At 39.5% G+C, this 25,875-nt stretch overlaps 1 protein-coding gene across 2 annotated transcripts in view; it reads right to left on the bottom strand.

Annotated features, from left to right (window-relative positions):
• Nucleotides 1-25,875, bottom strand: part of SATB2 (SATB homeobox 2) — a 118,426-nt gene that overhangs the window by 71,995 nt on the left and 20,556 nt on the right. For both annotated transcript variants that reach the window (XM_081167009.1, XM_081167010.1), the window contains exon 3: nt 19,651-19,827. In XM_081167009.1, the coding sequence (XP_081023135.1) occupies nt 19,651-19,827 (177 nt within the window). The remainder of the gene's footprint in view (nt 1-19,650; nt 19,828-25,875) is intronic.

The raw sequence follows: 25,875 nt of genomic DNA, 5'->3' as shown, positions 1-25,875 counted from the left end.
GTTTCCTTCTTCCAATTAGTTACAGACCTTACTCCACACATCTCGCTTACCCACTTAGGTCTGGAGAGTCGAACGTGTCTAAAGTGATATCCTGATTTTTCCTCTTCAAGAAATCGGGATATCACTTTAGACATGTTAGACTCTCTAGACTTAAGTGGGTAAAAGAAAAAAAGAAAAATGTGTGTATAACAATGCCATCAGAAACAGCCACAAACTCGAGTACTGGTCCCTGCTGCTCCTGTACCAATTCTGCTTCATGCCTCTGTTAATCAAAGACAGACCAGTGCAAGCAGGGAGCAGTAGCCCTCCTTAGTCAACTCAATAGCAGTCAATCTGCCTCACAACCAGAAAAAAAACTGAAAGCATCCCAGTTGTGATGGCCAGCACTAAGATTCTGGGGAGAGATCAGTAAAATGTTAATAGTTCAGGAATGTTTTTACTCGCTCCTGTATAAAACTGGAACAAAAGGTTGCTAATTATGACATTTCAGAAACAACAAAATTAAGAAGAACAAAACTGGGATATAGTTCAGCACATTCCATTGACATAGAAGGCTAAATTAACAGACACCTCATAACAGAATGCTTTGGAATAAACTCCTTGGTATTTGAGGGTCAAAACACTCCTGGAAGGACTGCCAAGGAGAAGAAAATAAGTATCTCTTGCTTGACATAAAGTGTTTAAAACAGGCATAAAGAGAACAAAACATTAAAATCATGCCACTGTTCCAGTACTAAGGTTTCACAATCTGGTGCTGAATATGCTATAGTATAAATAGTGCCTAGACTCTGATCCTGCACAATAACACACAAAACTCATTCACAATACCGTATGTCTTCTGAGCTGGCTCTTTATACCATATTCCATTTGCCAACATAAAGCCTGCTTTTCTTAAAGGGCATCATTTCCTAGCACAGAACTTATTCACATACAGGTGAATGAATCCTCAAACTGGCTTTTAGCTTCTCTTCCTACCCACCACCCAAAAAACAGCCAGCACAGTGCCACTTGCAAATGCTCCAAATTGACCTACTTTGAGGGCCAAAAAATAGTGATACAAGAGCCCTTTCTACTTATATGAAACACTTGTCACTGCGAACCCTCCAGTGTTTTCATACCTAATTTTCCCAAATACATTGTTTACACTATGAGACTGAGGAAGATCTGCCAAGTAAATCAGAAAGCCATCTTGGTGAGTATGGGCATGTGGTCTGCTCTGTACATGTTAAAGGTCTGGACTACAGACAACTATAGAATTTTCATAACTCAACATGACTATGGAAGAAAGGCCTCTGTATCTTGTTAGGGCAGTAAGAAATACAGAAAACACAACTGTAATAATGTAATATGTGTATATGCTTCATTTATGACTGCTAAGGGTGTATATTATTATTATTATTATTATTATTATTATTATTATTATTATTATTATCATCATCATTCATTTCATTTCTATACTGCTTTAAATTTTTAAGAAAAACATCTCAATGTGGTTCACAACCTACACTGAAACATCAAATAAAACAACCCAGAATAAAACATTACTGAAGAAAGTAAAATACGAAGTGTATGTTCAAAGCAACATAATTAGCAGGGAGCTAAACTATTATCTTAAAGATTTGAAAATAAAGCATAACTAAAGAGGTCAGCTACGGAGTGCACATTTAGTGCAGCAAAGTTAACCAAAAAAAATCATCTTAAAGATTTCAAAAGAAAACATTACTAAAGAAAGCCAAATATAAAATGCACATTTAAAATAGGATAATTAGCAAAAGAATAAAATATTATCCTAAGCGTAAATTACAGAGTACTTTCTTATTCTAGTAGGTAATAATCAAGCAAGATGAATATATTTTAATAAAGATGAATGTTTGGGGGGGGGGGAATGGACCTGACCAAAGATCAAGAAATTATGGTATTGTCTGCCACCTATCTAACGATCCCTTAGCAACACACTTGGATATCTGAAGGGAATATTACCTAGTAGAGATATTTTAAAGATGTACCCACCCTCAACTGGTGCATGGCCAACAAGAATATGAAGCATAGTAGATTAAGGGCCCTGCGTAAGGAGCAGGGTAGAGGATCTCCAGAATGGGATGCTGGGGGAAGAGGGGGAAGCTCCCAAGTAAGAGCTGGGAGGGTTCGCTCTTCTGTGTGTGGAATAAGGGTTAAGATATAATTGTGATAGAGGACCTTGTATTTATTTTATTTTCTTCTTTTTTCTTATTCTTGCTTCTTATTTATTTTCTCCAGATTAGTTTGTCTTTTATTGTACTTTATTTTGAAAACTTTTCATTAAAATTATTTTTAAAAAAGGATATGGGACATAGCCTATACAACCAAATTAATAAATAGGATAGGACAAGTGCATTGATAAATCGAAGGTTTCAATTTCTTATTGGAATTATAAAGTTCATCTTGAAATAAATCCATATACTTCACTGGGTAAAATATAGGTTTGATCTTGACTTTTAACAGGACAGAAGAAACAATAACATATTCTGTAATAAAAGTGTGTACTACATTTAAAATGAGATAGAACCAAGTGAGAGACATATCTATGCACTTGTTACATTATATATGTCTTCTAATTGACTTCCTAATTATTCGAGCTATTTTACTTTTTATGTTTGCTAGTTTGCTAGAGTAAGCAACACAATCCTTTAAAAAGTTCTACAAAGAATCATAAAACTGTATAGTGCTGGAACACACCTGACTTCCTATATTTAAAATACATAGTGTATTATTATTATTATTATTATTATTATTATTATTATTATTATTATTATTATTAGGATAATAATACGTAGAGCCCCTGTGGTTATATGACTCAATAGGCTTTTCTCGTAAGTCAATAAAAGGAATTTCTGTGGCAATATTATCCATAAAGTTTAAAGCAACAACACTGGGGGGGAAACAAGCAGTGAAAGTTTCAGAACTAAGAGCTGTTTTATGAAATTAGCACAAAAGCAATGCAGAAAACATAATGCTAGTTTCTGTTGCTACCAGTGCTTTTCCTTTTCTTCCTTACAAATGAAGAAGAAATTGTATTGGCTAACAGTACAGAAACACAGGTGTTACCATAACGCTCAGTGCTTTTTGCGCATTAACACCTGCTCCAAGTCCTCTCTCTTTGTTACAGTACTGAAAATGCATACTGTTCCTTCAGCCAGTGCTATGTGATTAGTGATTAGCTCACTGATTTTCAGTTCTGGTTTACAGGCTTTACTTGCATATCTTTTAAAGTATTTGACAGACCTTTCAAGGGCTCACAAGAAGAGCGAGAAAAAATATGAGGGTTAGGAATGTTTCCCCCCCCCCCACCCTATAACCTTTTCAGGCACACACAAAAACCTTGCTTTTGAAATGAAAGAGGCAGTCATCAACAGGAGGCATCACCTGCTCAAGTCAGAAAAGGACTTGCTAGTCTTCTTTCCTAGAAGTGATGCTTCTAAAACCACTCATCATAGGTTTCCTGTATCATGGGACAATAGTTTACTTGGCCCTGGAAGGCTAAGGAAAGTACAAATCCATGCTCTCTAGCAGACGATCGCATGTCCTCAGTCTAAGACTTTATCTTAGCAGAAGAATATACAAGTGATATTTTAGGGTATCTTGCCATTTCAAATTTGAAAGATAAGCAGATTGTATCCTGCTGTTGTACAGGTTTAGGCTAGTCTTCTCTGTTTTAAACTTTTGCTTAAGTCATAGTAGTACACTTCATTTTAAGTGTTCCCACTGATTATGTTGTTGTGTTTCCCTTGCAAAAGTACCATACCTGTGAAAGTTCTTAAGATTAATATTAAATTCTCTTTGGGGAACTAACTTTTGAATGTGTTTGCTGTAAAATGGAATTCATAAATAAATAAATAACATAAATGTGGTTCAGTAAGTGCAGCATTCAATTACATGGCTCTAGATATGCTATAAAAGAAGATTATGCTTTCTGGAATAACCTGAACACCCCAAAAGGTGTTGTTGCTTCTATAAATAATGTAGAAAGGATACTCTGTAGTTGATTTCCTTTGTAAGGTTTTATTTTGACATCTTTTAAGATATCCTGCCAACCTAGCAGTTCGAAAGCATGTCAAAGTGCAAGTAGATAAATAGGTACCACTCCAGCAAGAAGGTAAACGGCGTTTCCGTGCACTGCTCTGGTTCGCCAGAAGCGGCTTAGTCATGCTGGCCACATGACCCGGAAGCTGTATGCTGGCTCCCTCGGCCAATAAAGCAAGATGAGCGCTGCAACCCCAGAGTCGGCCACGACTGGACCTAATGGTCAGGGGCCCCTTTACCTTTACCTTTTAAGATAATACTCCTATGCCAGCTTCTCCTAAGCATGCGAGAGGAAGCCACTCCATGCTGAGCTCCGTGTTCGGCCTTCTCCCAATGATGCAACGTCACATGCCAGGGCCCCCCAATCTTAGGTGCAAGATGGCACCTCTGATTCTTATAGAATCACATGTCAACATAACCAGCAGCCACTACATGGCAATACTACACCAAATGGTACAAAAACTAACTAATGTTCATTATATCAGTTAAAGCGCTCACAGTTCTAGCAGGTTGATTACATACGATAAAATGCATAGCAAATAATAAATCTATACTGCCTGGCTCAGGTGTTGCCGATCAGGAAAGCAAGGGTTAGTATCAACTCCCTTCACCTACACTCATGAACTGCCACAAAGGTTCTTGCTGCACTTAAAGTGCCATTAGTTCCCAGCAAGGCACCCGATACAGTTTAGCACTTGTGTAGCAACTGAATGAATGCTACAAAGCATCTGCACTTGTATAATTCTGCATATGGCACTGTCTGCATGATAAGCAGGGCCAGCTCAATATATTTTGCTGCCTGAGACAAAGGACAAGATGGCAGCCTCCCCCAGCAAGTACAGAAGCCAATTTCACTGGTAGTTGAATCTTATTGCAATACTGGTGAAAGTAGGGCAGTATCTTCTACTGTACTTTAAGGCAGCAGGCTACCATAGGAGGTACCAGGCAGGCTATATGGCACTCATTGCTCTGTCCCCTCTCTGCACCTCAGCATCTGCCACCAGAGGCAGCTGCCTCACTCTGCCTTATCATAGGGCCGGCCCTGATGATAAGGTAAGAATAGATGGCAAGGTTTTACTTCAACACTGCTTCGCTGTTCCAAACTGCTTTGGAACAGAGGATCTCGAAACACTTCACCAACATTAATTAATTAAACCTCATAATATCTCTCCAAGGAAAGCATTATGCTCACCAGCGCATTGATTTATGATTATGTTTATTGTGTGCTGCAAATTACTATGTTAATGTCAATACAAAAGGAGCCATCCCCACCCCACATTCACCACATAAGCCTCAGGTCTACTGTAATAAATAGTTCAGTGGACAAACAGGAATAAACAATGTGATAACAGTGACATATGCACCTACAAATCACCTGGAAAACCACACATAGTGAATTACACTTTAACCAATGTGCTTGACTCGGAGGCTTCCATTTATGAACGGAACAGAAGGGTGACCTTCAGTTGCAGGATCAGTATTTAGCATTCATTTCCTGGATACTTTTAGCTTTGCTGGACTGGGAACTTTGGTTCTCTTCCAATCACTAAATCGCTGTTCTAAAGTATACACTTATATATATAGGCTCAATGTTATTGAGTAGAACTTAAATTCTAAGAATTAAAAACAGGTAATTCTCCAGCTAGAACCATCAGTTTTATTATGAATTAATAGGCCTACACTAGGCCCTTCACTTGGTTAAGTATCCCAAACTTAACATTTGTTTTTTGTCTTCTAAAAGAATTCTATCGGAGTTCATTTCTGATCAAAATTTCAATAAAAGATAGAATTGCTGCCAAATTGGCTAAAGATTGCTTGTGACAAGATATGTCGGCATGTCTAGTTATCATGTTATAAACTTCAGAAGAGATTTAAATACAAACAATAAGCAAAGGGCTTGCCATATTGCTCAAACTGATCAGTGCTACTACAAAATAGTTTCCTTCTCTGTATTTTCTCTTTTATTAATGGATCACAATTTAAATAATGACACACATAGATACAGGCCAGCAGGCAGCTCATGTGCTAAAGGGGCGTATTACAGACACATTTGTGGGTCATAATCAAAGCAGCAAATTTTAAGATGATGTTTATCATGATTGTAATAGTGCGGAGGGCTGTGTGCATGCATAGGCATGTGATTCTCTTTTGACACCTCCTCCCTTCCTATTGTAAACAATGAGACTTGAGCAGAACCAAAGCCTTCTTCTCCTAGACAACTTTGTCAGTCCATGCAAGAGAGGTCCTGTTGTAAGTTCTGAGTTATAGTCCGATTGTGGTCTCATTGACTTTCCACTTCAAATAAATCTCCTAATATAGCTGTTACCCCTAGGTACCAAGAAGAAAGCTACAGAAAAATTGGCTTAGCTATGCGGGCTGCAACATCTCCATGTCATTAACAGAGTGAACTATTCCCACAATCCCACACAAATTGACCCATGAGCTGAATGAACAGCCCACCGAGAAACCAACACAGTTCTGCTGTGGTAAAACTAGTTCTGAAGCAGTAAGAAAGCTGAGTTCTGGTTTGCATGTGGTTCCCACATAGCTCTATTTCCTTTATTTAAAGAAAATGCTCATTTGACAGTAACACAAAGCTGAAGAGAACAGAGTACTGTAGCCTGCTCATGTTAATATTCTGTGAACATATATAACACCTAGGACCACAGATCATACAGAAGGTCTTGCACTCAATTCTTGTAATCTCCACATAGGAATGGGAATGTGAAGTGCTTAACATTGCTGCTTTTATCTGATATATGACATAGGTTGCAATCAAATATGCATTTAGCTAATAGTAAACTCAATGGTGCTTACTCCTGAGTAGGCATGTATATAAGATTGCATTATTTTCCTCCATCCCCTTCAACCAATGTATAATAATATAAAGTATCAGTCTCAGTTCAGTGCCGTGTAACTTTATATAGAAGTTTTGCGTTTTGTTGCATGAAGATTAGTCTCATGTAATAGATGCCGCTTCACATTTGGGAAATATTATGACAGAGCCCTAACTCAGAGATTATATTAAATTAATCTAATCTAAGTAACTAGACTGAATTAATAAAAACTCTATGAAGAGAACACAATTAGTCCAAGAATTAAATAAAGCTTTCTGAAGCTGATTATTTTAGGAGCAGTTATTTAATTTTAAAGGTTTTTTCCCAAAGAACAGTCAAAATATTGGCCCAGATATAGAGGCAACACAATTGATATTTCAGACTCTATTTTGAGACTTGGGTTACATGGAACAATCTCACCACTTTTAAAAGAATCACACAGGTTTCCCATGCATTTCTGGGCATGTTGGTATTTGGCTATAAAGCTGTACACAGTTTGAAACCAGGACACCTCAAGGATCCCCTTTTCCAATATGACCCCACCCATTATACAAGGCACCACTACCTGTGGGGAGGTTAGCCAGGCAATGACAGTAAAGCAAGCCTTCTCCATAGTGGCACCCCATCTTTGGAAGTCTCCATATTGTTCCATACACCCATTTCCTACTCCTGAGTTCATGCAAATATAGATTATATTATTCAACCTGGTTTTGAAAATTCGTAATGCATCTTTCTTTTATTGGTTGCCATTTTAGAATCTGAGGTTTAGCTGATTGATTTTATCTCTTTTAAATTGTATGCTCCAAGTTTAAATGCCTTGTTGCACTTTTTAATGCCTTCCTGGTGTTTTGGTTTTGCTGTAGTTTATTGGATGCTTTCGACTGAAATCCTAATCCGCTAATATTGATGCTAGAGAAGAAGAAGAAGAAGAAGAAGAAGAAGAAGAAGAAGAAGAAGAAGAAGAAGAAGAAGAAGAAGAAGAAGAAGAGTTTGGATTTGATATCCCGCTTTATCACTACCCGAAGGAGTCTCAAAGCGGCTAACATTCTCCTTTCCCTTCCTCTCCCACAACAAACACTCTGTGAGGTGAGTGGGGCTGAGAGACTTCAGAGAAGTATGACTAGCCCAAGGTCACCCAGCAGCTGCATGTGGAGGAGCGGAGACGCGAACCCGGTTCCCCAGATTACAAGTCTACCGCTCCTAACCACTACACCACACTGGCTCTCAGAGATAGTGGAGGAAGGGTAGAAAGCTGCACAGTTGCCTCCTTACCAGCCTCCACTGGTGGGGGGGGGGGTGCAGTCCACTGAGGTGAAAGTCTAACCTCTACACAAGTGGGTGGCAAGCTACTGTTGGTAGTCCTCCCACCAACAATAACCTACGCAAAGCCCCATAATTGGTTATTTGGGGACAGGGTGCCAGAGGCTTTGGATCTGTCAGCTCTGAAGCCTTGTGGATCCCCACAAGGGCTTCAGCTGTGCCCATCCTGGAGCTGGCACCACAAAAATTGGCATAAAACCATCCCCTCTAAGTTCTGCTCTACTGGCAGGAGGAGGACAGGGATTCGGATGCAGTGATGACTCCACTGCTATGATTGTCACTGGCCCCAGTTAGGATTACTCTGTTACTATTTACTTTTACTATTTTTAAGCCACCTCAAAAACATTCTTTTTTTTCAAAATGGCAGGGTAAAATATATATATTTAATTAATGAATGAAACAAAAACTATTGTTAAAATGTGCATTTAATTTTAAACTAAAAACATTTTAATGGTTCCATGTAGCAATTGATATGCACTTTTGGTCAGGACCTATGTAAGAACATAAGAAGGGGCCTGCTAGATCATGTCAATGACCCATCTACTGAAGCATCCAATTCTCACAATAGTCCACCAGATGCCTGTGGGAAGCGCGCAAGCATTTGAAGTACAAATGGTAAATTTCATTAAAATGTATCATTGAAATCAATCTTTTTTCTAAATAATGGTTGAAAATTGCTCGTAAAGTAAGAGATGGATATGGATGCCCCTGGGGGATGGACCGTGGAAAGGAAAATGTTAAGCTCTGGTATAAAGAGGGAGATCTTTGCTCTAACTCACATATGGATCTGGTCTGCATCTAGCTTAAACAGAGAACACCAAAATTCCAACTCTGGGAGGGGCAAGATTCAGTGACAGAGAAACAAGCAGAATCTGTCTGGTTAATTGTAATAAGCAATATTCCAAATTGAATTGGCTGCCATTCAAAAAAAGTACTTCTTTAAAATGCATTTCTCCTCTGCAAACTACAACTTCATGACATATAAATTAAACATACATACACACACCGACCGTACCCTCCAAGGAGCCAAGGTAATCACTTCTAACAGTAAGGCATATGTTGAAGAAAAATACTAAAGGAGGAGACTTCATTGCTCCAAAATCCCGAAGGACTCCCCCCCCCCCCCTTTTGCTCGTATGCATCTGAACTCAGATGTTAATACAATCAATCCAGGGCATTTTATTTGAAATCATGACCATTTAGTTGATGAGAAATGTCCCCATGCAATGGAGAAGGGATGAGATGGGCAATGCATCCATCAACAACATACAGTGGTACCTCAGGTTAAGTACTTAATTCGTTCCAGAGGTCCGTACTTAACCTGAAACTGTTCTTAACCTGAAGCACCACTTTAGCTAATGGGTCCTCCTGCTGCTGCGCCGCCGGAGCCTGATTTCTGTTCTCATCCTGAAGCAAAGTTCTTAAGCTGAAGCACTATTTCTGGGTTGGCGGAGTATGTAACCTGAAGCGTATGTAACCTGAAGCGTATGTAACCTGAGGTACCACTGTACTTGGAGTGATAACAAAAGGGGGGGGGGAGAAGAATTCTGGAGATATGAATGAGCAGCCATTCTATCTGGCTATAACAGATGGAGAGATGGGACTGCAGAGCCTCTCCATCAGCTGTGCTGAGAGACCAGGACCTTTTTGCTCCTCTTCTCCTTGAACTCTTTTCATTCCAGCTGGTCCTTAAAAGACCTACATTTAAGAACTAGTGTCTCAGTTTGCTTTATCCTCCTCCCTCCCATCATTCAAATAGCCCAGTATTGACGAAGTCAACTATTTGAGCTTTATAAACAAAGCACTGTTTGGCTTCTCTTCAGTCATTCACAGAAATCCTGCAAACCCAATTGCTCCTTATCTACAATGGAGTTTCAGGGTGAAAGAAGTTACATATTGCTTTTGTTGTTGCAACAAGTTCTTCACACTTACATTCAGTCACTCCCTACAGAAAGAATTAGCAAAAAACAACAAAAAGACCACCCTAAAACTTGTATCCTAAGAATGTATCATAAGCAAAATAAATGTGATTCTATAAACCACTATACCTGCCTTGGTGACGCTTTGCACTGCTTATCCAGAAGCAGTCATGTGGTCCCATTTTAAGGTTTGTGGAATATTTTATGCTGCTGTTTAGAATGCATGAATAAATACTCCATTCTTCATATGAGAGTTACAGAGGTGGTCTCCCTCAAATTTTAGAAAGCCAGGCATTGCAGTGTACTGACATCATATGGCATCACAAAGTCACATGACTTTTAAAGTGCATAGTGACTTTTCCTTCTATAATCATCTTGTTAAGAAATTAAACAAAGTGAATCAAGCTGCCTATTTATGAACCATTTGAAAGTCTTCTGCTAAATACTTGCATTTTTTAAACATCCAAGATACTACTCTACTTGTTTTGCTGAACATGGGCCTTTAGACCCACACAATGATTCAGTTTTCTGGGGACTGAGAGGGGTGGAGAGTCTACTTTACACACCACACTTATAAGTGTACACCTAAAGAATACAAAGCTGAAAACAGAAAGCATGTTTTAATAAGCTGTGTTCTATAGATACATGTCAGTAAATCAGGAGCCAAATAATCACATTTGTAGCCCCATCAACCAAACCACCACATCCATAATCCCATCACTAATACAGAACAGGGCAAAAGGCATGGGTGGAGCATGCTCCTATTTCAAGCCTAGTGCTATCTTGTGATGGCAGTGGGGCCTGCTGAGCATCCAGTGGACCCTGGACTGGCTCAGACTCTCCCCCAGAACACCCCATTTAGGGGTTTTCCACAGCCTAATTGCCACCCAATCCAACACATACCCATCCTGGAGCAAAGGGGTTTGGACTGCAGAGTTGGGGCTCACCCACACTTCTACTTCTTTTTTCTTTTCCTTTCTCCTCCTGCGATGAGGCTACATTTTAATATTTTAATGTTTCAATATTTTAATGTATTTTAATTTTGTTTTTAAGTTGTATTCATTCAACTTATTTTTATTATTGCTTGTTAGCGCCCTGAGCCTGGCCTTGGCTGGGGAGGGTGGGGTATAAATAAAAATTATTATTATTATTATTATTATTATTATTATTATTATTATTATTATTATTATTATTATTTATTTTTATATTATTATTATTGTTGTTGTTGTTGTTGTTGTTGTTGTTGTTATTGTTAATATTATTAATTATTATTATTATTTATCCCATGCCTAGAAAGTGCTGGTATGAGTGGTTTTCCACTTGACCTGTGCTTTCTAGGGACAGTCCAGGTGATTTCCCCCCTGCCTTGCTCCGTTCCCAGGGAAAACTTGCTCTTTAGCTCTAAAGTAAAACAAAATTTATTATGGCATAAACTTTTGTGGACTAGAGCCCACTTTACCAGATGCATGCTTTTTTTAACCAGAATCTCAAAATGCTTCACAAATAATGTTTTTCAATGCCACTCTTATTGTAACAACATTACACGTTACTGTCAAATTACCTATTTATTTATTTATAAGGATGAAACACTAAATGTATGTAACTTGCATGCGAGGAAGGGGTTGAATTGATTGCTAAAACAACAATTTTACTTTCACTAAACAGTGTATAGATTAATAATTTATTTCAAGCCTTAAATAAATTAAGTAATAGTAAAAATGTAAGATTGTCTCTATTACTCCGTTTGCGACTTGGCAAGCCCTCTTTGCCCAGAAGTTGATCTCTGCCAGATAGTGTTAAAAATAAAAAATTCCCCTCACCATTTCTCTCACAAGTATTTCACACAATTTACACAGGGTGCTGAAAAGCTACAGACTTGGAAAGACAACACCCTGTTAACGGCTGTTGGGATGAACAACATATTTAGCATGGGTTTCCATTGGGAGTGTAAGTAGGAAGCATCTACTACTTAGTCCACTAACGATTTTTGTCTGGAGCTGAAGGAGAACTCCGCCAACCATGCTTATGCAGTAAATATATTACAAAAACAAAATATGCAAAGGGAGGGGGGAGACAAAGCTAAGAGTCATGAATGGCACACACATTCTCTTTCAACCTCATGCGTACCAAAAAAAAATGGTTAGAGATAACTGACCAAAAGTATTGTGATAGAGTGAATAGTAGTTGTCGTAAAAATTATATAGCAACATGCTGGCCCTGGCCAAAATACTATGTTAAAACTTCTCTGAACTCATTTGAGTAAGAATAATGTACAATTAACATGAAAACATAATGAGCAGGAAATATGGTAGCTGAACAGTATTAAGACATTAATTTCCCCAGTGCGAGACCAACCTTTTTCCATACTATCAATTGTATAAAGATTTTTAAAGTAGTAAGCCTTAAGTTTATCTTAAAATTCTAAGCCATCCAACTATTTTGAAGCAATCTGTCAGAGAAATGCATTTTAAATATGCATGTATTTAATATACTAATCTGGTGTTCGGCACAAGATCAGCATCATAAATCTCTCAATTTCCAAAAAACACACACACACAAAAAAAACCCTGTAGTACCTATTGTTAAGATCAAATACACAAGGTATTTCATGGATTATAACAGAAATTTGTTAGTATTAGTATTGTAATTTTAAATGGATTACCCACTTGACACCTACCCTACCATCCAGGGTGCATTATTACAAATGTCAATTAATGCATCAGTTTGCAGGGGTAGTGGTCAGTGTTTTTTTAAACATGCTTGTGAATAAATTTCATAGAAGTCAGTTGGGCAGACTTCACAAAAATTGTGTTTAAGTTTATAGTAAGAACCTACCAACATACAGATGAGTATATGTTATAAATATATAGTGAGTGAACTATATACTGTTTTGCTACAGCAGAGAAGCCAAGTGGAAAAGAAAAGCGTAGGTTAAATGCCTGTCAGTTGCTCGGCTTTAAGCTGCTCAAACACAAATACAGGAGGCCCGCAAGCTACACAGGGGTTATATTTGCGGGGGGGGGGGGGGGCCATGTGCAAAGGCAAAATTGGAGTCAGAAGGACCCCTGGAACCAGCCCCCACATGACTATCCCTTTTTTTGCTGAGCTCTGGGAAGGTTGCAGAAGGCCTCTGGAAGGCTCACAGGAGCATCCCACAGCCTTCAAGAAGCTTATGCGACCTTCCCAGTGCCCAGTAAGCAAGGTGGAGGAGAGTTTTAAAACTCTGCGGTAGGGAAACACAGTGCATAAAGAGCTTTTTAAGCCCTCCACCTTCCTTACTGAACTCTGGGAAGGTCACACAAGATTTTTGACAGCCCCCTCCAACTGTTTCCCTCAGCTCTCCATTTATTTATTTACCGTATTTTTCCGTGTATGTTTTTTTTCCTAAAAAATAATGTCTAGAAGTTGGGGGCATCTTATACATGGGGGCTATCTCCCCTTATTTTCTTAAATCGGAGCCTCCAAAAATAGGAGGCATCTTATACACGGGGGCGTCTTATAGACGGAAAAATACGGTATGTATTTTTCCACCACCCGTACAAAGCTACAATCATGTAAGTCAATCACACATAAACTGCCGGTTTATTGTGAGTCTCTAATCCTATACACACTTATCTGGCTGGGATCAAGTCCCACTGAAGTCAATGCAGCTGACTTCTAAATAGGATTGCAGTGTGAATTACTTATACTACTCAGGTGTATGCAGGATAGGAAAAAATATTTTTTCTTAGTTGAGAAAACTTTATAATTATTAAATAATAAATTCAACTTAAATATTGTCTTTTACTAAATTTATAAAAAAGGCCCAAAATTGTCTAAGCAGTGTACATATATTAGAAGATAAGATAGTTCCTGCCAGCAGGGTCACAGTCTAATAAACAGAAAATCCAAAAGGAAAAGGGAATGGGGAAGCAGTGGCGTAGCGTGGGTTGTCAGCACCCGGGGCAAGGCAAGTAATTTGCGCCCCCTAACCCGTGGATTTGCGCCCCCTAACCCTAACCCCCAGATGTTGCGCCCGGTGCGGCCGGCCCCCCCTGCACCCCCCACGCTACGCCACTGTGGGGAAGGAAGAGGGACACAAGCACTGAAGAAGCTGCTCCTTTGCTGGCCAATGGTTGGGGCTATAACAAAGATCTTGTAAACAGCACATGAATAATCAAGAATTTATTTTAACATTACAAACTGATTTTATGATAAAGAAAAAGTCACAACTTAAAATTTTCTCTTCTGCACCAACAAATACATAGATGTCAAGTATAATCTTGCGGTAAAATAGATACAAGGACACCTGAAACATTCCATGAGGCTGAATGGGAACTTATGAGATTGTTTATAAATGGCTCTATGATTTTTCCTGAAATGATTTTCTATCTTTGTTTGACCATCAACAACTCTGGTTGTGCTGGAAAACAGAAGTGGGTGTATGTGCTACTGAAGAGTGACTGAGTGTTTTTAAACCATTACTTGACTAGACAGGATGTTAATAAAGGTGACTCTTCAATCAGTGTTCATTTGAGACTAAAATGAAAACAGTGTAAACAAAAATAAAGGGATTTAACAACAGTACCCTTGTTGATCTGGGGGGGAGGGATCCCTGCTCTATCAACTGCTTGCATTATATGGTTAACACTTGAGATATAATTTCCAGAGAGCAAAGTTTATTATGGCAAGAGCTTTCATAGACTAGACTTCATTTGCATCTGATGAAGTGAATTCTAACAAAGTTATAATGTCATAGGCTTTCATGGATTAGTCTTTCAGATGCCACTTGAGATACAATTTCTTTATCCAGGCTCCGGTCGTAGTGTTATTGTGTAAATAAAAATGACTGCAGTATGCTGAAGCACTCACACATTTTTCCCCAGACTCATCCTCCATCTCTCAGATTCTCTTTACTGTACATGAACAATTACCCAAAGACATTGAGCTCTTTGCTATCGCAAAATTGGGGCGGGGTGGGGGTAGCTGTGGCTCTCCAGCTGTTGTCGAACTCCAATGGCCCCAGACAGCATGGTCAATTATCAGGTACTGTATATAGAAGCTGTAGTCCAAGAACATCTGGAGGGACACAGGCTCCCCATTCCTGGGCTGGATTGTAAGAAACTGTGGTTCCAATGCCAGTTCAGGGCATTTTTTCTAAGCAGCTATAACAGGATGAAAAGGAAAATGGTGTGAAGTTTAACCCTTCACCCTAACACTGGGAGGAAGGAGAATATAACATAAAGACATACAAAATAATCTAAGAAATAAAATATACAAATGTAGCCCCATGAAAACATTTCATGGTTTATTTTGCTCCTTTCTTCTTATATTATTACATTACAGCCTATCTCTCTTCCCCCTCCCTATTAAAATGGGGTAAACGGATGAAAAACCTGGTATATCAAAATACAATGTTTCCTTCTGTTTCTTAATTTTAATTTTAAAATATTGCCTTTCTATTTATAAATATGAATGCATAAAAAACCCCACACAGTCAGGGGAAAGTGAGCCAGGGCATAAAGAAGATGCATTAATCCCCTTTCAGCTTTCTTCTTTACCCCACACCTCACTCCAGTCCAACGAAGGAGATCTGCATTGGAAATGGACATCCAAGTGCTGATCTCTTTAGCTGGATCAGGAACGGGCTAAAACGGGATGCATATCTAAATATGCATCCAAGCAGAGATGTTTATCCATTGAAAATACTGTAATGTGATTAGAGAGCATCTGCACTCAAATGCACATTGGAGTGTGTATCCAGTTTATGCCCTCTCACTTCTGACCCACCCATGTCCTTGAAAGCCTGATTCTACATGCATGGACCAGCTTCATGGACCAGAGTACACAGCTCCATGGACAACCACTGCGGTCCCTCTTCTCAGGGGAGAAGCAGGGGGTTTATCATGTATTCAGTGTGTAGCCTGCAAGACGTTCTCAACAGCTGTATGTACTACTTGCATATACAGGGTGAGTCTTTTAAAAGAGGCCCTGTGGAACATGTGTATTCTGTATCCACGGGGCCTCTTTTAAAGGACTCTCCCTGTATAACCTTTGTATGTGACAGCCTGCAGCAAAGTAGATAATGATAATTCCTATTCAGATGTGTCTTCTATCCAGGAATTTCATAATATGTGAAGCAGACTTTCCTACAGAGATAGACACAATTGCTTGGGATAGCAAAAACTCTTCACTGAGTCACTTAAATCCACATTTAATTTCTGCCTAGATAGAAACATCAGACACTTGACCTTAAACATTCCCATTAGTACTGTCTGAATAGCTATATTATCCTTTACCTGCAGGCAAGTAGAACAAAAATAAGGACACCCCTCCAAGAGGTGAAGGTGCCAGTCTCACTCACACTGCCAAGTCCACCACGACTTCCCACCTAACTATTGGATCCTCTCCCCTGCACCATTCAAATTCTGTCTATTGAGACATCTAAACTGTCAATGGAGACATTTCCTGTCAGTGGTGATAGCTCAGAGGCAATGTAGGAATATAGGAAAAGCCTTATACTGTGTCATACCATTGGTCCATCTCATTCAGTACTGTCTATCTTGACTGGCAGGGGCACTCCAGAATTTCAGACTAAAGTCTTGCCCACCCCCATCTAGAGACGCCAAGGACGGACACAAACATAAACTCAGTTATTGAGAACCTTTCCCCAATACACTCATAAATACCAGATATTGGTGAAAATCAACATGGGAATATTGTTGACCTCATCTTCTGCTTGTAAACTTCCCAGAGAGATGTTTGGCACCAGCCTACCAGAAACTGCCTTCTGGGAAAGACTGAGACAAGCAGTTTGCCTATGACCACAAACCAAGTATCAAAACTGAAATATCTTCCCTTCTTAACCCAGCAGCTCAGTCATATCACCTGAGTTTCTATTCTCTCAACTCCACACCTCATTCAAAAAAAGGTACTGAAATTTCGAAAGGCATTTGTCCATGGAAAAAATAGCATACAGTCAATTTGCAGATAGATGGTGGGTTGGAAAGTCAGCTTATATGGTAAGCAAATTCTGCAGAAACTCACAGCAGTTGACTGCACAGATGCTTCACAGAGGATGCCTAGAAGTAAAATGTGTTTAAAAGTGTGATGTGGTAGGCCCCAGAATAAAATGCAGCACTTAGCCTTACCTCCAAGTATTTTTTTCTAAGTTACTCCAATGTGCGTAGAAGCATCTGGATTAACACAGAGCAATCTCTGGACCATGACAGATACAAAATATGCAAGCCAAGAAAATAAATGTTTAACCTGTTAGCCTAGCTACTGTTTCCTAAGGATGAAACAGGCAGTAGCCTATTTGAGTCAATCTCTCTTCCTCCACATGAGTTCCCATATACTTCCCCTAGTGAAATGCTCAGCAAGTGTGTGGGTCAGTGAATGAAGCTGCATGCCTCCATAAAGCACCCTTTCCTGGGATCTCCTTCCCTTTGTAGATGCCAAGAATGATGCCTTGGCTGCTTAATTCAGAATGTTCCACATGTTAGCTCACAACATGTTAAGCAACTGTGTTAACCAAGATGGATAGTGCTGTCAAAGAGGAAGCTGGTTCAGCATGACAGAAGCAGTGGGATATAGTGACCTTTATATTCAAAAAGAAATGTCCTTAAAATGGCATGAAGTGGTTATTTTAAAACACTTTTCTTGCTTTTTTATGTTTGGTAACTGAGTGCAACATTGCTAGACTATTACTACACATACGCTTTATTTCCAGTTAGACCCTTAAGCTCGCTCATAAAGCTGGTGATGATTCATATTCTTTATCACACTGCTTTGATTTTTTAAAATCATTCAAAATTCTGTTTTATTAGTAGTCCATGTTCTAGGATACCTAGATTTTATTGACAACTGAAACTCTTACAGAATATATCCAAATTTGTCAGGGGCATTTTTAAAGTAAATAATGAAAATACTAGTTTGTGCCCCAAAAGTATTTAAAAACCACTTGTGGTCCAATTCTAACCAGCTTTGCTAAGCAAGAATGCCTACTGAATTAAGTGAAATTAATTTGCAAGTAAACATGCTTAGAATCACAGCCTTAAATTAGTATAACTGTGCAAACCATCCAAATTATTTATCAAAAAAAAGCAAAGACCAATGGTTTTTCTTGACTCAAGAAGTATCATTCCACTCCTTTATAAAGAATCTACTAAAATGCAGAGATAAATAATTTCAGCAACTTCCTCTTTTTAGGGTGGGGTGATGCTGGTTAGGGCTTCAACATTTCAGCTGCAATCCTAAAAAGTAGAGTAAGTCCCGTTGGACAAAATGGGACTTACCGCTAAATATACATGTAAAGGATTGTACTGTTAAATGATTAATCATTTAGATTAACTGAATAAACAGTACCTATGGTCTACAAAAAAGGTACTGTGAATAAATTGGGTAGCAGACTTTTAAAATATATATTAAAGTACTTCTAAAGCTACAGATTAAAATAAACATTTTCTCTTTTCTCACTCATAGAAGGCAATGCCGGCTATAATACACATATACATCTATACATCGTCTAAAAACTAAGTATGCTTCTTGTCATTGTTTTCACTCATTCAATTTATGTAAATTTAATGAGTAATCAACTAAAGCTCATGTGAACAACCAAGATTTCTTTAACTGGGTGACAGATCAGAGAGAGAGAGACAGAGAGAGAGAGAGAGAGAGAGAGAGAGAGAGAGAGAGAGAGAGAGAAGACATCTAAAACTGTAAGAGAATGTTCAGCTTCTCTCCAGGTAAACCCATATGCTGAAAACAAAAGGCACGTCAAGCTGCATAACACATAAGGTTCAAAACATTTATCTGTTACAACAATTAATATATTCAGTTCTGTACTGTAAGTTTAAAAGTTAGGCTTTGTTTTTTAATCATTTTTTCCTTCATAGAAAGGTCTCTCAAATCTAGCATTTTTATAATCAAAATCTAACCAGACAACTGAAGCAAATTACCTTAATTTGTCTCACTAATTGTTAGGAAACAATTAGCTATAAAATTTCTATTGGAGGAAGAAATTATTGTTGTTATAAAGTCTTTATATTTATCAGGAACATCTGCTAATGGCTTGGTCTGCATATCATATAAAGCCAAACTTTGGCTTAGCGTGCATGTGTGGGCTCCTGAAGAGCCACTCACAGTGACTTTACTCATTCCAGTCCTTTTTGCTGCCACCCCCAGCTAAGCCAAGATTTGGCTTAGCCTGGACCCATGGTGATGCCCTCTCCAAACTAACCACATGTTGTACCCAAGAACAAACGTTGGTTAACAGCTCATGGTTAGATTGCAGGGAGCTTAACCATGAGCCTGGGTTAGGATGACAAACTAAGCCAAATGCTGGCATAGCTGAGCTTGGCACAGCAGCAAAAAGGGGCAAAGTGGCTTTTGTTCAATGGGATTTCCTCCATGTAATGTAAGCAGGTTTAAGGTTTACTATTAGCTTCCTTATTTGCCTTTAGAATACATCCCGAGACTATGGAAGAACTTACTGCATGCTAGTGACTAAACAATCAAATACTTTTATGCAGTACCTTGTGCCTGAGCAGCAGAGCTGTGAGAATATCCGAGAGCCAGGAGTGCTGTCTCCACCAGCTGACTAAAAAGCACATCTTTGCGAACCAGAACAAACTCTGCATGTTCTTCTCGATTATCATATTCGAGAGAAGTGTCCAGCTGCTCCACCACACAAAAGACAGGAATCATCAAACCTGGAGGGGAAAAGATGGTTGAATCCACAATTAAAGATCATAGCTATTGGATCAGACCAAAACTCCAGGTAATCCAGAATCCTAGATGCCTTTGGGAGGCCTACAAGCAAGTCCTAAAGGAACAGCCCTCCCTTGCTGTACACCCAGAAGCACCGAGGTTTCAGAAGTGCACTGCCTCTTAACAGTGGAATTTCCACTTAGCTAGCAGACCTAATATCTATGGATTTGTCTAACCATTTAAAAAAGCAATCTAAGCTAGTGTTCATCACCAAATTGAAATAGTCTTATTCCACCTCTCAGTCAAGGACTCCCAAGGCAGCTAAAAACATTTTTATACATATCTATTAAAATTATACAAAAGCAGAACAATAAACAAGAAATCAGTTCAAACAGCCGTAAGATCAAATTTCATTAAAATCTAGAAAGAATAGAAATGTTTTAAAGTGTTGGTTAGAAGCAGCTAGGATGGGCACTTGACAAACCAATAGGGGCGGGAAGCTCCAAAGATACAAAGGTACAACAACTGAGAAGACTACATTGCCACCTTCAAAAAGACAGAGACACTCTGAGGAGCACCTTCCAAGAGGGTCTGAACAGTCAAGTAGGCTTATAGGGAACCAGGTGGTTTTTCAAGTACACAAGGCCAAGCTTATAGGAGTCACCACCACAGAATAACTGTGAACTACTTGAAATAGTTCTTTTTCTCTCTTTGCTAACAAAGCACACACAAAAATCCTTCAACATTTATTAAAGATTAATAAATAGATTATGAAAAGGTCTTCAGAAGGAGATTATGTCATTGAGTTGTTTCAAATAAATCATCAAGCACATTATACTGTAATCATTATCACTTTGCTCTAACCACTAACTTCCTAGGTCCAGTTTACCATAAATCAAGTATATTATTCATCATGTCTATAGTTTTTAATTGTGTAAAAGTGCTTTTCAATCCTGAAAAACTCATCTTCAGAACAATCCAATTATATACACCACTAATTTTCCTATTTTACATATAGGGAATTAAAACTGAGTTAGCTAAAAATACCCACAAAATATATTCCTGAAACAGGACATGAGCTCAGGCTTTCCAATGCCTTAACACAGGAATTAGCAACTGGTACCCAGGGCCAGTCAGAACTTGTGTCACCCCAGGGCATCTGTGTCTGGCAGCAGCTACAGCAAACAGATATTTTAAAATTTCCCACATTAACCCCAATAAAGCACTTGTAGGGAATTTAAATGGTTGTCTATTCTTGCTGTCACCAAGTAACTACACAGCCAGGAGCTCGCCAGGATCAGAAGGAACCCACCAGAGGTTATTTTGTTAAGCGATCTCCCAGCCTTGAGCACAGGCCTGCACAGCATAAGGTGCACGGCCAACTGCAGTCTCCTCTTTGACATTTGCTGCCTCCTAAGGAATTCCAACTACCCATGGTTTGCTGTTCTTTCCCACCTCTTTCTAGAAATATATAAGCTCTCCCAAGCCCATAAAAACCTGGAAATATAAGAATGTCTGCATCACTATATTTGCATTGCTTCTCCTCTCACTGCATTCAATGGCTCCTCCTGAAGTTGGCACCAGTTTTTTCCAGTTTGTTGCAGTCAACTATGCTGCACAACCCACATGTATCTCAGGCACTGAGGTACATCTGAGAGAGCAAGTCTTGTGTAGTGCTGCCACCAAACTTAGAGAGAAGAAGCAGAAATAGTGGAGAACACACAGAACAAGATGACTAGAAAAGGTGTACTGAAAAAAGGGATGGGGAAAGAAAGAAAGCACTCTAGCATGTAAAGAGAGTTGGATAACAGAGCAAATGAAGGGGGGATAGGCAGAAAAAAGGAGGTAAACAGAGAATGGGCTGAACACATAACACAATGGCAGCACAACTTACATGTGCTGGAACAAAATGAAGTAAAGCCTCGGGCTTACACACTTTCCCCGCTCTTCTCATCCCCCCACAGATCTGGGAAAGACTGGGTCAGTGTTTCATTCCACTTTCCCCCCATCTGAGCTTGCGGTGGTTTATCACAAACACTGGTCAGTTTCTAAACAAGAAATTTCCTGCCATGCATTATAAAGCTTGGTCAATTGTTCCCTTACTTCTGTTGCATGAAGATATACTGTAGCTTCATGCTAGTAAAATGGCCAGTGAAAAATATTGATCCATGAGATGCTACCTTCATTTGGAATGGAGATGCTCACAATGCTGATTCGAGAACCTCACAAGAAGAGCAATTAATTAGGCAACGCTCCTTTGTTCGGTCATTGCAATATATCATATTTGTACTCCCAGCTTTAGCCCTATGGCATGAGAGGTTGCCTGCTGTCCTAATTCAGTATGAAAATCAGCAGATGAAAGTAGGCAACAACATAATTATTTCTTGCCAGATTAAAATCTATTTCAAAATAAATACGTTTTGCACTCTAACAAGTGTCACTTACTCCCATACAAAAGCTTGGTTCATTCTAATAGTGCAGTATTACAGCAAGTGAAGCCCATCAAGATTATTAAAAATTGGGATCATATAATGATGTAGTAAATATTTTTTGTTAGCCCTCCCACATCCAGGAAAAAAGTTTAAAAAACAGGGGAAGGAAAAGTAATTTATCTAGAAAACAAATATTTTCCTATTATAGTAAAGGTAAAGGGACCCCTGACCATTAGGTCCAGTCGGGGACGACTCTGCGGTTGCGGCGCTCATCTCGCTTTATTGGCCAAGGGAGCCGGTGTACAGCTTCGGGGTCATGTGGTCTGCATAACTAAGCCGCTTCTGGCGAACCAGAGCAGTGCACAGAAACGCCATTTACTTTCCCGCCGGAGCGGTACCTATTTATCTACTTGCACTTTGACGTGCTTTCGAACTGCTAGGTTGGCAGGAGCAGCGACCGAGCAATGGGAGCTCACCCCATTGTGAGGATTCGAACCACCGACCTTCTGATCGGCAAGCCCTAGAGGCTCTGTGGTCCCTTTTCCTATTATAAAAAAGGCCAAATTTTACATATGAGGATGTAATCCAGCCAAAGTTAGCTTTTAACAGAGGACAACAGGAGAGAAAGTTAAGCCTATCTCTAGCTCTCCCACTAAAATCAACAGAACTTAAATATGCTTAACATTGGCATGATCTTATTGAGTAATTCTATGTAGTTGTGCTCTCCAAGTGTTACTAGTATCAACCCTTTCCCTTTATAATAAATTCAACAAAGCAGATTAGAAGAAACATGGTATCAGTAGCATGTCATCAACATAGTGCCTGAACATTGACATTCATCATGCATACAAAAAAAAAAAAATGATTAAGCTTTGCAGATTTACTTAGAATACATCTCACTAAGCTCAGTGAAACTTGCTTCTGAACAAACTTTAAATTCCACTTGCTTTTTCTTTTTGTGTCTCAAAACTTTACTGTACCTGATTAAATATAGTTTGTTATATATTTACTATGTTCTAGTCTACATCCCCTTTGCACAAAAAGTGAAAATTACTGGTTACTGCAGTATGAGTCTTGGGCTCATGTGCTATCTACCCCCTCTCCTCTGGTGCAGTTGTGAGAAGATCAAAAGCTTCCATTTCCATTGCTATTTAATCACAGTTTAACAATTATATTCAGAATATCCAGACCATAAAAATGGAATTCCAAACATTAAATGAGCACTGACTACATTTGCTCAGACTCATCATCAGGATGTTACCTTGTACCCAGTTACATCTGGGAAAGAGTCTAGAAACTAGATAAAAAGAATTGGTTCTCAGTACAAAGCCTGTCCCAGCTTCCTAATTCAGCAGTACTCTAATGGCCACTCAAATGAACTGGATTGTCCAAGCTCTACAGTACTTCAGATCCAGCAAACTTTTCACATCAGAGGCACCACCTTGTGAGGGCCATTGGGAGGGAGTCAGTGTTGCACACCTGACATCAGGACATTGGGAGGAGCTTGGGGAGGAGCTGAACGGGGGGGGCACATGACTCCTACACCTCCTCCTGGCACTACCAGTAGAAGGCCACTTCCACTCTCCTTCTCCTCTTCAGGAGGAGGAGGAGGAGGAGGAGCCAGCCACTGGGGCCACACTGTGCTTGGCTGGCGCCACACTTCACCTCCACAGTTTTTGGACATAGGGGTGGCCCCCACACCAAAAATATTCAGGGGGCCAAAAGGGCTCCATCCCCAGGAGCTGATGCCCATTTCACATTTTTGTAACAGAAAATTTTGCTGTTATTATGTTGAACCCTATAGTTCTGTACCTCCTGCCAACCTAGCAGTTCGAAAGCGCGTCAAAGTGCAAGTAGATAAATAGGTACCGGCGGGAAGGTAAACTGCATTTCTGTGTGCTGCTCTGGTTTCACCAGAAGTGGCTTAGTCATGCTGGCCACATGACCTGGAAAAACTGTCTGCGGACAAATGCCGGCTCCCTCGGCCAGTAAAGCGAGATGCGCACCACAACCCCAGAGTCGTCCGCAACTGGACTTAACGGTCAGGGCTCCCTTTAACTTTACCTTTATAGTTCTGCACATTTACATTTAAATGTATGGACATTTATCAGAACCACAAGAGAAAAGCTTATAACTATAGAAGTTACACTTAGGTCCGTTGTTTTCTGTGGCTCCTAGCAGGGAGGAGGCACAGTCCTTCAGGGATGGAGGAGGAAATGGTAGGATCCTGAGGCAGGATCTGGGTTGGTTGAATGTCTGGCAGGGGTCTTTCACTGATCTGGGGGTGACTGCTACCCTACTGCTTTGCCTTCTCAAATCAGGTTGGGAGAAATAGACCTCAGGAAGGGCTGCTACCTAGTTTGAATGCTAATCCCAAGTGTATGGTTTCAGGAGAAGGTTGAAGAGGTCCTGACTGGAGGTCCTGACTGCGCACACACACACACACACACACACACACACAGACACACACACATACCCATTTCTAAAATTATGTTTAATACCAATATATGATAAATTTAAGACAAATACACAGCAGTGCAAATGTTTGCCTAAAGAGAAGAGATGTTAACAACAAGAATTTGTAACAGGGTCTCAGTTTGGAATAGGAGCAGAACCTGAACATGCCTCAACTAACACCACCACCACCATCACCAGTGTGGCTTCCTTAAATGCTTGCCCAAAAGCTTTCCTGATCTATCATAGGTGCCAACTCCCTGAAGTTCTGAGTGCCCGAGCACCCACAAAATTCCCCATGAAGGGGCCAGACACCCACTCCTGTGATCTATTGATTAAGTTATCATTCCTTATCATTTTTCTCATAGGAATTCTGAAGGTCAAAATCATGTGTTTTCCATTAAATCACAGCTACCCTTTGCTCTAGAAATAAACAGCCAGAGATTGTACTGGCAGTCCACTGCAATGCTGGTCCACTTTTGACACATGACATTAGGGGTACCATCCCACATTAGTCCCACTGAACTCAACACAGCATACTTCTGAGTAGTCATGGATAGGACTGCACAACACAACAACCATATATTACAAAATTATTTGGGTCAACAATCTGTAATAGAAACAAGTTATTTATCAATTGGCAAATTAATATGGTTGTCATATTATTTGAACAAGTTTCAAGTTGAAACAAATGCTATAGACTCTTCTGTCTATAAAAGCCAACACAAAAAGATAAGCACAAGCCAAAGGTAGATTGGGAGAGCATAGGAATAAAGGGGATACAACAGGCTCCGCATCTCAGGAAATGCTGATATTCCTGGTTTCTGGGGGGGAAATATAGTCGTCTGGTGTCTAAACCAGAATCAGAGAGGGTAAAAGAACTGAATAACCTGCACTAAGTAGATAAGAGGGCTGGAGGGGGCAATAGAGGGCATATAGAAACTTCTCAATACACCCTTAGAGCCTGTCATTCTTGCTGAATACATATAGGCCAGAGGTGAAGATGGAGAAATGACTGAGCAATGTAATCCTATGTGTCTAGGTGTTGTATCCACAGAGTCCAATGGGTTTGACAGAAGAGGCCTTGGCTTTAGTTGGAAGAGATGAGAAATACAGACATTAATGTAGTTGGCTACATTCAGGTTTTACTCTTTTTTAAAAAAA

The sequence above is a fragment of the Podarcis bocagei genome (assembly GCF_964188305.1).
Source record: "Podarcis bocagei genome assembly, chromosome: 1".
Classification (NCBI taxonomy): Eukaryota; Metazoa; Chordata; class Lepidosauria; order Squamata; family Lacertidae; genus Podarcis; species Podarcis bocagei.
The sequence above is the reverse complement of the archived record's forward strand: the minus strand, read 5'-3'. Positions and strand labels throughout refer to the sequence as shown.